This window comes from Elephas maximus, chromosome 16, assembly GCF_024166365.1.
Source record: "Elephas maximus indicus isolate mEleMax1 chromosome 16, mEleMax1 primary haplotype, whole genome shotgun sequence".
Classification (NCBI taxonomy): Eukaryota; Metazoa; Chordata; class Mammalia; order Proboscidea; family Elephantidae; genus Elephas; species Elephas maximus.
This window is the reverse complement of record NC_064834.1, coordinates 25753869-25766173: the sequence shown is the minus strand read 5'-3', so window position 1 is coordinate 25766173 and position 12305 is coordinate 25753869. Positions and strand designations below refer to the sequence as shown.

Here is a 12305-nt window from a genome sequence, read left to right as displayed (position 1 = left end):
ATAATGAATGTGCTCCTACTGGCCAAACTGGGGACAATATAAACCTCAAGACAAATAATAATATTAACAGGCTATGAACTACTGAATAAATATAGAAAAATGAGTCCATTCTGATATAAATAAATCAATGAGTAAACTGAAAGTCTAATAACAGATGGGATACTTACATAGTACCCCTCCAACACACACAGACGTCAGAAATTAATTACAAAGGGAAAAGGAGTAACTTCACAGTAGAGAAGCTTGGCAGACATCACCTTGATCAAGTGATCAAAGTGAACATAATCAGTAATGGAGCAAATAGGAATTATGTGCCATCTGATAGACATATAACTTCTGAACACAGCCTTGCTTTAGTAATACACCTGCCAAAGATGCATATCCTGAATCTACTACTGAGAAAACGTCAGACAAGCCCAAATGGAGGAACCTTCTACAAAATAACTGACTATAATCTCTAAAAATGCCAAGGTAGTGAAAGTCAAGGAGAGACCATTGCAGATAAAAGGAAACGAAAGAGGCATGATAACTAAATGCAATGCATGATTCTGCACGGGATCCTTTTGCCATAAACGACGTTATGGGGACAATGGGGGACACTTGAATGGAGTCTGAGGATTAGATGGTAGTAACATTTCAGTATCATTTCCAGGTTTGGATAGTTGTATTGCGGTGATGTAGCAGAATGTCCTGTTAGTAGGAAATACATACTAACATATTTGAACGTAATGCATCACCATGTACGCAACCTGTTCTCCCTGTTTGTTAGGAGTGCCTATAAAATGGCTAGCCATTCACTCTGAGTATTATTACTTTTTTTTTTTTAGTAAAAATACAGTTATTAGCTATACGAATGCAAAGTAGCCAAGGTTTGGTACATCAGTTAAAGACAAAAGAACAGCTATCTAAATGAACAGTACAAAGTAAAACAAAAAAGATTTTATCAACTTATATACCCAACATTCTACTGTAGAACAGCACACAAATTTTCTTGACTATTCAATCTTTTTTTTTTTTTTTTAATTAATACCTTATTAAAGCTTTTAGCTTTTAGAAATGGAGGGTTTGACTTGGGAGAAATAGATTCATATAATTAATATAGGCAGTGGTTCCAAAACACAGAGATAAATAAATAAGAATCTCTTTCAGAGAATAGGCAGGATCTGAAATAAAAATTCTAATAAAAGCATGCATCTGAGTAATACATCTGAAATCAACTTTCTGATTTATGAATGGCTTATGTTCTACATATATGTAAACTAGTTGTTTTTAAGTTAGAATGCACTTCCTAAAGTAATAGAATCATAAATGATGATTAAATTCTCAGGTAAGTCCATAAAAATTGGGCAATTAATAACATATCTGGAACCTAAATACCACGTGTAACAATTTGTTTCTCAGACAAAATAAGTTCAGATTTCATTGCACACCAAGAAAAACAATTACTTTCTGATAGGGATATTGGATTTAGAACTCCTTGCTCCACAGCTCTCTTGCCACATACCCTGCAATCACCTGTTGCTTCTAATCTAGGTTTCTTTACAACTCGGGACCACTGTGGAATAACATGCAGGGTCATAGGTTCTTCTTTATACTCTGGGGCAAGAATTATGGCATCTCGGCCAGTCACTTAACCTATCTGAGTATCAATTCCTCATTTTTAAAATACCACCTCATCTTAGTTAGGGGAATTGTTGTGAAAATCACATGAGATAATGTGTTTATGACATTTATCATTGGGTCTGAGATAGAAAAGATGTTTTCCATAATTTCAAATCTAGGGTAGTCTGACTCCCAAAACCATGCCCTTTCCATTTTTCAGTGCTGCCTTTAAGTCTTTGTACAGCATATTATCAAAATACTTAATTCTTCTTTTCTAACCTGGGAAAGTGTTAGGGCCCGATGAAACAGGAAGCGAAAGAGAATTTTGACTTTCATTACTTGAAGATTTTATGTAATTCATCCGTATTTTCAAATGGGTAACAAGGAGTTTAAAAAGGACAACAACAATGAAAAACAGGCAGGAAAAAGAAGCCAGATAACATCTCAGTTCCATGTGAGGCAGCCCTTCATCATGTGGTTTCATTATCTTATAAAAAGTATAAAAATTTCTTGACACCAAATATAAACTGTAAGATATCATTTTAGCTGTTCCTTTCAACTAGCAAGAACAATAAAACCGAGTTATAATTTTAAAAAATTTTGCATTTTGTCTTGATTCTACAGTATTGAGAGAAGTACTGGTATCACAGTGGTTAAGAGCTCGGCTGCTAATGACAAGGTCAGAGTTCAAATCCACCAGCCACTCCTTGGAACCCTATGGGGCAGTTCTACTGTGTCCTATAAGGTCGCTGTGAGTCAGAATCGACTTGATGGCAATGGGTATGGTACGGTATAGTAGTTAGGAGACATTGGTATAAATCTATTTGGTAAGCCTAGCATGTTAACATACAGATTTACATTAATGGATAAATTAGGGGGTGAGTTTTTTTCTTTATATAATTTTGTTTCTTTTTAATAACAGGCTTTCTTCTTTTTCAAGGTACAATTAATTTTTAAGACATCAATTTACACACACACTTCCTGGAATATGCCTATCACATAAAAAGAGTTAAGCACAGAGGTTGGTGTTCCTTAAAATCTGTTCTGTGGAACCTATAAGTGCCAATGTCAGGTAAGTTTGGTACCAGTTTTAGGTTTTGTTGTTTGAAGCATAAGTCTGAGAAAAAGTCAAACTATCTTTTACCTTTAGATTAATAAGTATGATTAAAGTTTCTAAGATGAGAAAAAAATGTGTAACGTCAATTAGAACAAGGAAAAATTGAAATGATAAAAGTAATCGGTCTTTGAAAAAGAACCACAGAATTGGGCGGACAAATAGCAGAGAGTGTGATGGTAGATTTAAACCAAATATTTAACTATTTGACATTAAATGTAAAAGAATAAAATGCCACAGTAAAAAAAGAAGGAAGGAGGATGTCAAAAGGATAAAAATAAAAATCCAGTATAATGCTCCCCCACGAACTGTATTGGTGAAGAATATTGAGGATACCATGGACTGCCAAAAGAACGAACAAATCTGTCTTTGAAGAAGTATAACCAGAACGCTCCTTAGAAGCAAGGATGGCTAGACAGCATCTTATGTACTTTGGACATGTTGTCAGGAGGATCCTGGGAAAAGGACATCATCGTTGGTAAAGTACAGGGTCAGCAGAAAAGAGGAAGACCCTCAACGAGGTGGATTGACACAGTGGCTGCAACAATGGGCTGAAGCATAACAACAATTGTAAGGATGGTGCAGGACCAGGCAGTGTTTCGTTCTGTGGTACACAGGGTTGCTATGAGTTGGAACCGACTTGACAGCACCTAAAAACAGCAACGATATAATGCTATTTGAACAGGCATGTCTATAACTTAAAAATAAGTACAGGTCGGGGTAAAATAACAGAAGAAAATACACAATTCAAATTCTTTGCATTAAACAGCAAAGCTTCAAGTTATAAAAATAAATGAACAGAACAATGAGAACTAGAAAACTCACAATCATAGTAGGAGACTTTATCACACCCTCCAACAATGGGTTTTTTGCTCAGTAATGCAGAATATGTAGACTGTAATCACTAAGAACAGAAACTTGAACAGTATTCCTAACAAATAATTAGTATACACAGAATGCATTACTGAATAATTTCAAAAATATATTCTTTTCAAAGATAAATGGCACATTTATAAAAACTGGCCATATACTGAGCCATAATACAGTCTCTACAGATTTCAGAGGTCTGAAATAATAAAGTATGTGATTTGACCACAATGCTTAAATTAAGCTAGAAAACTGTATGATACTACATTTTGTAAATTAGAAAATATATTTTAAAATAGCTCAAGATTTAAATCACGATAGAAATTAGAAAATATTCTAAAGTAGAAAAACATTATGTATCACAACTTTGGGAATACAGCAATATTTACAGGATAAACACAGCGGTATTTATAGGAAAATTTATAAATTTAAATGCACATATTAATATTAGACAAGAAAGGCTGAAAATCAACAAGCTAAGCATCAACTCAAGAAGACAGAAAAAGTATCATGAGATATAATTCAAAAAAGTAAAAGGAAAGAAATAAGAAATTAAATAAATTAAAAAAAATTAATGGAATAGTAAAAAAGCTTATAACGGAAAATTTTTTAAAAGTCCAAGGAAGGTTCTTTGAAAAGATTAATAAAATTGACAAACATCTGGCAAAAATGATTAAAACAACAACAACAACAAACAAACAAAAAACATTCACAGAAGGCACAAAAAGTTAATACCAGGAATTGAAAAGGCAGGCCGGAGGGGCGTCACCATACATGCATGCTGCAGAAATTCAATAGGTATGAACATATCATGAAGAATTTAATGCTACTAAATTCAAATTTTACATCAAATGGATACATATCTAGAAAAATAAAACTTACTGAAATGGACTCAAGAAGAAACAGAAAACCTGAAGTTTCCTTTAACTTTTGAAAATAATAGAATCAGAATAAGAGATAGTGATATAATCATACAATGAAATAATATAAGCAGTGAAAATGCATACATAATGATGAACAGAAAAAGCAAGTCATTAAGAAGACATATAATGTGATTCCATTAAGTTCAAACCAGGCAAAACTAAGCTATATCATTTAGGGAAGCCATAGGTGGTAGAAACCCTGGTGGCGTGGTGGGTAAGTGCTATGGCTACTAACCAAAAGGTTGGCAGTTCAAATCCACTAGGGGCTCCTTGGAAACTCTATGGGGCAGTTCTACCCTGTCCTGTAGGGTTACTATGAGTTGGAATTGACTCGATGGCAACCGGTAATGGGACATAGGTGGTAAAACCACAAAGAGAGTGCAACGAAACAAATACCATAAAAGATGACACATATTTACCCCTAGGTTAAGAGAATCTCTGGTGGTGCAGTGGTTAAGTGTTTAGCTGCCAAAAAGTTGGTGGTTTGAACCCACCAGCTGCTCTGTAAGAGAAAGATGTGGCAGTCGGCTCCTGCAAAGATTACAGCCTTGGAATTCCTGTGGCAGAGTTCTACTCTGTCCTATAGGGTCACTGTGTGTTAGAATTGACTTGACATTAACATGTTTGGCATGGGTTTTAGTGTTGGTGATGATATATTTCTTGATGTGGGAGGCAGTTACACAACTATTCATCTCACAATTATTTGTTAAACTGAACATTTACATTTTATGGACTTCTCTCTATTTTTAACTTTCATTGTGAAATTAAAAAAAATATACTGTTGTAAAACCATCAATCTCATCAGTACGGAGCCACCAATATTTACAAAGTTAAAGTAGCACAAGGTAGTGAGTGCACTTACCACATAATTTACATATTCAGAAAACAAAAATGTAAATCCAAATCACCTTTCCAAAATACTGTATTTTTCACCATAGATAAAAATAATCTGGGAGAGTGGACAGTACTCATACCAAGTTTTACAAACCTCCCTAATCATCTAACCACTTTCTTCAACTTCCTATATATTTCTCTTGGATAAACTGCAGCTATTACTATCTCCAGAGAGAAAAAGGTTACGATTAACGTAGCCCTATCTTCTTTCATATCCTCTGCTTCCTACCAATAGTATTTCATATTTAAAAGTAAAACAGTTCTTTGTCAGCCAAAGTGGTGAGGTCATCAATTTCAAGTCAAAGAGAGGGACTCAGAACACCTAAAACTTTTCTGTGGTCACTAAGTTAGCTTCACAAATATTTGGCAAAGTGCATAAAGAGAGGAAAATAAACTCTGCTCCCTTGGGAAAATGGGATAGACGTGTTTCAAAGAACCCACAGGGTCACTCATGCTTACAATATTTAAGCCAATATCTGTTTCAGGGGAACATATAAAAATTAGGAATTACTGACACCACATACATATATGCATAATATAAGTGATAAGTAAAACATAGAATGTACTTACCATTTCCATTAATAGACAGGTTATGGGTCTTGAAGCTGTTCTCAGTACTTTCCAATGTCAGAGTAGCATGAGCTAGCAAATTATATTTTGCACCACTAATAGTGAGAAACAAGACATGTTTTAAATATTTTCATGTTTTCTATTACATAAAACATTTGAATGTTAAAGATGACAGATTTTAGTCAACATATGTTATTAATAAATTTACCATGTTTATCTCTTTATGATGTTTTGTCTTAATAAAATCTGCAAATTATTTGGTTGAATTCACATACAAATGTTTCTTTGAATGAGCTCCATCAATCCACTCAGTAAAATATTTACTGAAAACCTAGTATGGGCCAGGTGATAGGCATTTAATGGTGAATAACACCCAGCATTATATTCCAGTACGGGCAGGTAAAAAAAAAAAATGTTGGTATTTGCACATTGCAATGCAACTTTTTCTATGAAGGAAATAAACAAGGGGATAAGAAAACTGAGGACCTATGTTAGGTAGGGGAATCAGGAAAGGTGTCTCAGGAGGTAACAGTCTTGCAGTTGTAAAAGGAGCTAGCCATGCAAAGAACGCAGAGAAACATGCCAAGCAGAGAGAACAGCATGTACAAAGGGAGGGCCGAGAGAAGACCTGTGTGGCTGGAGCACGGCGAGCAAGTGGAAATGTGTTAGGCACGGCTGGGTCATGCAGGGCCTGTGCGCCTTGGAAGAGGGTGGATTTAAGTCTAAGTGTAACGGGAAGTCAACGACAGTTGTTAAGGAGGAGACTAATGGGAACTGATTCATATTTCTTTCCTGGGAGTAAGAATTAATCTCATTGGTTTGGGCTACCTACTTCAAAAATGCAAGGTTTTTATCTACAGTGAGGGGAAAGATAGACTTCATTAATAACACTTTTTTTTCCCCATTCCATTATAATCCCCTTTATGCTGCTTTTTTAAAAATAGCACTCTTGTACCAAGAAAATCTAAGAATAAATTTCATATCCTGGCACTTTGTGGTGATAAAAAGTGAGTTTTTGTTCAGTAATATGTGTCTTTTCTGTGCTAGTAATCTTTATTTTATTTTCTGATTTTTCTTGGTTTTATTTTCTGAAACAGTAAAATCTCAAAACTCAAACCATCAAAGCTGTTCATGTTGATTCCAAATCAGAGCGCGGTAGCTTTCTGGCCGGCTTCTCCATTTTCACTCTTGGCCCCTGTGGTCTGTTCTTCACACAACAGCCAGAGGGATCGTTTTAAAATACAGGTCAGGTCATAGCATATTTCCCTGCTCGGAATCCTCCATTTGCTCCCCATCTCACCAGGATAAAATCAGCCGTCCTTATCATGCTCTGTAAGGCACTGCTTATACAGCGTCCACCCCCTACTTCCCTTTTGGACATCTCTTATCACTCCCTCACTCTACTCCAGCCGTGCTGGCCTTGTTGTTGGTCAGACACAGCTAGCATGTGCTTGTTTTAGTCTTTGCACTTATTTTCCTTTGTATGAAATTCCCTTCCCTCTGCTTTTCCTTCTTGTGGTTCATTTCTGTCATTCAGGTCTCAGCTCAAATGTTACCTTCCTCTTGATTGTCCCTCTGAAATAACAACCTCCCATCAGCTTAATCACTTTACTCTGCTTGACTTGTTTTTGTTAGCTATACTTGAGTTGGCACCCAACACATGGCGACCCCATGCACGATGGAATTAGACCATTGTGATTCAATGGGTTCTCACTGGCTGATTTTTTGGAACTAGATCACCAGGCCTTTCTTCCTAGTCTGTGTTAGTTATTGGAAACTTCACCAAAACCTGTTCAACAATACAGCAACACACAAGCCTCTACTGACAGACAGGTGGTGGCTCCCCGTAAGTTGCACTGGTCAGGAATCGAACTCAGGTCTCCCACATAGAAAGGGAGAATCCTACCACTGGACCACCACTGCCTCACAGTATAATTGTTTACTGTGGAGAAAAGACAGTATAATTTCTATTATCTAAATATCCCCCAAACCTAGGTATTTAGAAATCTGGAAAGAAAATATCAGTTGAAAAATGATAAAAAACAGTATTTGGGTTAAAATGGTTGAATTAGGAGTAACTTTTTTTTCTTCGAAGTTTTATTTCTCAAGTTTATATTACTTTTGTAATGAAGTAATAAATGTGGTAAAGTACCAGGATAAAATCTTCCCTAAAACTCAGAGAAACATAAGGCATTATAATACTACAACTACTTACGTAGAGTTTAAGGCACTTTGACACGCAGTATCTTTTTAATGCTCACAACACCTACTTCAGATAGGTAGGGCAGTTATTCTGGTTTACTTTTTCCTATGAGGAAGCTGAAGTTGAGAGAGCTTCACAGACTGTAACTGACTTCCCTGTAGCTAGTAATAAGTGGCATATTGGAAAGAGAATCCACTATATCATACTATCTTTACACTTCATTTAGAAATTATTTAAAATTAAGATATTTTTCTGTTAAAATAGACACATAATGACTCAAATTTTACTATATTCCAAGAATTTTGAACATAGGGATCATGACTTATTAACCTTTAAATCTAACGCACCACAGGACGTTAACTGCTGAATAATCATGTTTGGATGATCAAATCAATAAATTATACTCAGTACCTAACTCCTTAATTATGTCTGAAAACTACATTATCTTTCACACCAAACTTTTAACACCATTCTTCCTTAAAACAAAAATAATCCATTTATTCCAGACAAGTGCTGGGATACTTGTTTTGTAACTTAGATTTAATTTAAAATGTAGTAGTATGGTGGCTTATTTAGAAAAATATTAATCTTTTCATCAAGTAAATAATCACTGTCAAATTTATCAGTTTTCATGAGATGATTGTTTAAAATTATATATACACAATGAAGGATAATGTACGAAATAGTTCTCAAGGGCCATAAAACAGTTAATTCAGCTATTACAGACACTGAGAAAATCTAGCTTAAGGAATTTCAGTAGGCTAAATTCCACAAATAAAATGGATAAATGAATCACATCAGGGAGCATACTAAAAATTACCAAAAATGTTCACTGTCTTCTTTCAGATCAAACAATACTTTGTGATGATATTTCAAGTTACTTCATTTTTAAACCACGACTAATTACAATGCCAATGCTTCCAAAATCAACAATGACCTCACTTTTAAAACATTCTTGTCAGGATAACATTTTCTTTCTAAAACATTACACTCATTCCTTTCAGCCAAGCCTAATATTGAGTTCCCAAAAGTTTAATCAGCTACATTTTTTTTCTATCAAATAGGCTAATTGTTATAACATTTTTCGGGATACAAATATTATGAAAAATGTTATGAAAAAATAAATGATGACTTGAAATGGTAGCCTGAAAAAAATTCACTTTTTTCCCCCCCACAAAGAACAGCTATATTTGGTCACATGCCATATTACTGTAGAGGATCCATATTGCTCAACTTTGACCTTTTATGCTCATTTTGGCTCAAGACTAAAAGCTGTATTAGAAATCTTCTAAATGAACTAGACCACTATTACAGAAACCCATTTGATCCCCTTATTATAAATCTTTATGCTTATTCTCAAACCCCCATCACGGCACTGAAGCAGTCAGTTAAGGATGTATCAGGTAAGAAGAGCCCTGGGCTACGAGTTTAACCCTGTATATTTTGGATTCACACCAGAAAGTCAACAGCTGGTATTATGAAAACTTGGTGAAACGTTGTAAAAGGTTTTACTATTATCTTTTGACCAAATCTTAAAAAAAAATCTTAGCAGTGTAAAATAAGCAAATGGCATGCAGGTTTTATGGGAAAAGGTCATAAAGAAAATTAGTGTTTGGATTCAGGGATAAACCAAGAAGAATGACAAATTTAAACAGGAGAATGACTATGTCAAGAAAAATATACTAATCCTTATTAAAAAGAACTTAATGCTGTATACAATAACAATGTTATTTCCAAAAATTCCTCTAGGCTTCAAAGAGGAATATATGTTAAATATAAGATCTAACATCATTTAGATTATTTTCATGCTCTTATGGAATTATAAACAGTGGTTTGAAATTAAAAAAAAAAAAAAAACTGTCTACGTATTATAATCCTGTCAAGTTTCTAAACTGCAGTGCTTCAGTAGGAGTTAAAAAAAAAAAAAAAAAGTTCAGAAAAAGCACTGGCCTGAGTAGAGTAAAAATAGTAACAAAATTTGTATGAGCTAAATGTATTAAAAGCTTACTGTAGGTTCATGGTGGCGCAGTGGTTAAAAGCTCAGGTGCTAACTGAAAGGCTGCAGTTCAGACCCACCAGTCACTCCTTGGAAACTATGTGGGGCAGTTCTACCTTGTCCTATATGGTCACGATGAGTTGGAATTGACTCTATGGCAATAGGTTTTTACAGGTAGGTTCATGAATTATCTTACTGAATCTCATAATGATCCTGTGCAGTTAGGTATTATTGTATTATTATTACCATTCCATTTTACAGAGAGAACTACAAAACCCAGAGAGAGTAAATTCATCTGCCCCAGGTCACACAAGTAATAAATGACTAGGCCAGTATAACTCTTAGCTAACTACCCAGTACCTTGGACAAGTTACATTATTTCCTTGGTTTCGATTTTCTTATATGAGAGGTAAGGATGCTTAAACACATTTTTTGTTTTTTTTTTTTTTAAGGCTCTTTAGAGACATTTCTAGGGTTTTATAAAAAAAATTAAGTATATACTGCTAAGCAATGGAGTCTTAAACTGCTCGAGAAGTCCACTCATTGCTTTTACATGCTTTAAAGGTTTCCATAAGATTTATTTTTTAATATGGAATTTTGAAGCTTAAAAAAGTTTTAAAACTACTGAAACTAGGTGATTATCTCTAATGCCTCTTTCAGTTCTAAAATCTTTGTTTCTATCTGGAAATATTATTGTTTATCTAAACATTAAAAATAAATAGCTCCACTATCTTATAGTTGAACTAAAATACCTTCTAGCAAATCTTAGCATAATCTTAACCTAGAAAATTTTTAGGATGGTCTTAGTTCTAAAGGAAGAAAATTAAAGAGACCCTTCCCTCCTTTTTAACAATACTTAGGAAGGACTTGAATTCTATGACTGCTTTTCAGACTGTGGGATTGGACTCATTAGATCATGAAACCTATATAATGGTTTTTAAAAGACTGGGAACAGCTAGAAAAAAAAGAAAAATCTGGTAACTATATTGCAAATTGGAAACCCCGGTGGTAGAGTGGTTAAGAGCTACGGCTGCTAACCAAAAAGTTGGCAGCTCAGATCCATCAGGCGCTCCTTGGAAACCCTATGGGGCAGTTCTACTCATAGGGTCACTATGAGTCGGAACGGACTCGATGGCAATGGGTTTGGTTTGTTTTTTTTGGATTATATTGCAAATATTACGGTTAAGTATTCCTCCATGAAATCTGTCTGCTTAGGTGGCTATGTACTCAGTCATGGTGTAAAATCTATTTCTTAGTGTGGGTCTCAAGCCAAATAGACTGAAAGTCACTAGAGTTCCAAGACGTATGTTATATTTAAAAATATCTGACAAAAAAATGTTATTGGATTACATTGTGATGACCGACATTTCTAGCATCAATACCTAAAGTATTTTGCTTTTTGTATTTATTATGAAACTATTGAGATGCTAAAGAGCCAACTCTACTACACATGCAAAAAATTCTAGGAACAGAGCCTGATCACTGGTTTCACAAAGAAATATAAACATAAACTTGTCAGGCACCAATGTTTAAAGAAGGTATCCCAGGGAAACCCTGGGCTCCCTGGAGAAATGGTAATTCTAAGCCTGGGAATAACATACAAGGGGAGATTAGGACATCTTGTGTCAGAAAGCAAATGAGCTATCAAAGATTAGTGTTGTGTCAAAAGGCTACAGGCAACAACTTGAAGATTCCCACTGATTACGGATTGGACACTTTGGGCACCGATTATAATAGACTGAAACACAAATACAGTCACGTGTCGCTTAACGTCCAGGATACGTTCTATGACAGGATGTTGTGTGATTTGGACATTGTGTGAACACCACATTATTTGCTAGGGCATCTTAGCTCCCTCTACAATTTACTCTACCATTATATGCCTGGCAGCACAATCCTTTGTATACAAGAGACACAAGATATACCTGTTGAATACAAGAAGCTGTTGTGTTTGCTACATTCAGTTATATCCACTACATCCCCCTTTCCAAATGGAAAACCACCAAATTATAACCCTAATGAAATAACGAATGATTAGCAATGGCTACTAAAACCATTAGATAAAAGGTCGGTAGGGAACTTTTTAATGATGAATCAGGCTGGTAACAGCTGAAGCCACTGATCAATTTGAACATC

General features: G+C 35.0%; 1 protein-coding gene across 6 annotated transcripts in view; it reads right to left on the bottom strand.

Moving 5' to 3' along the window:
* The window catches only part of RTKN2 (rhotekin 2), a 143569-nt gene that overhangs the window by 82844 nt on the left and 48420 nt on the right, over positions 1 to 12305 (bottom strand). For all 6 annotated transcript variants that reach the window (XM_049855658.1, XM_049855653.1, XM_049855657.1 and 3 more), the window contains one exon: positions 5971 to 6065. In XM_049855658.1, the coding sequence (XP_049711615.1) occupies positions 5971 to 6065 (95 nt within the window). The remainder of the gene's footprint in view (positions 1 to 5970; positions 6066 to 12305) is intronic.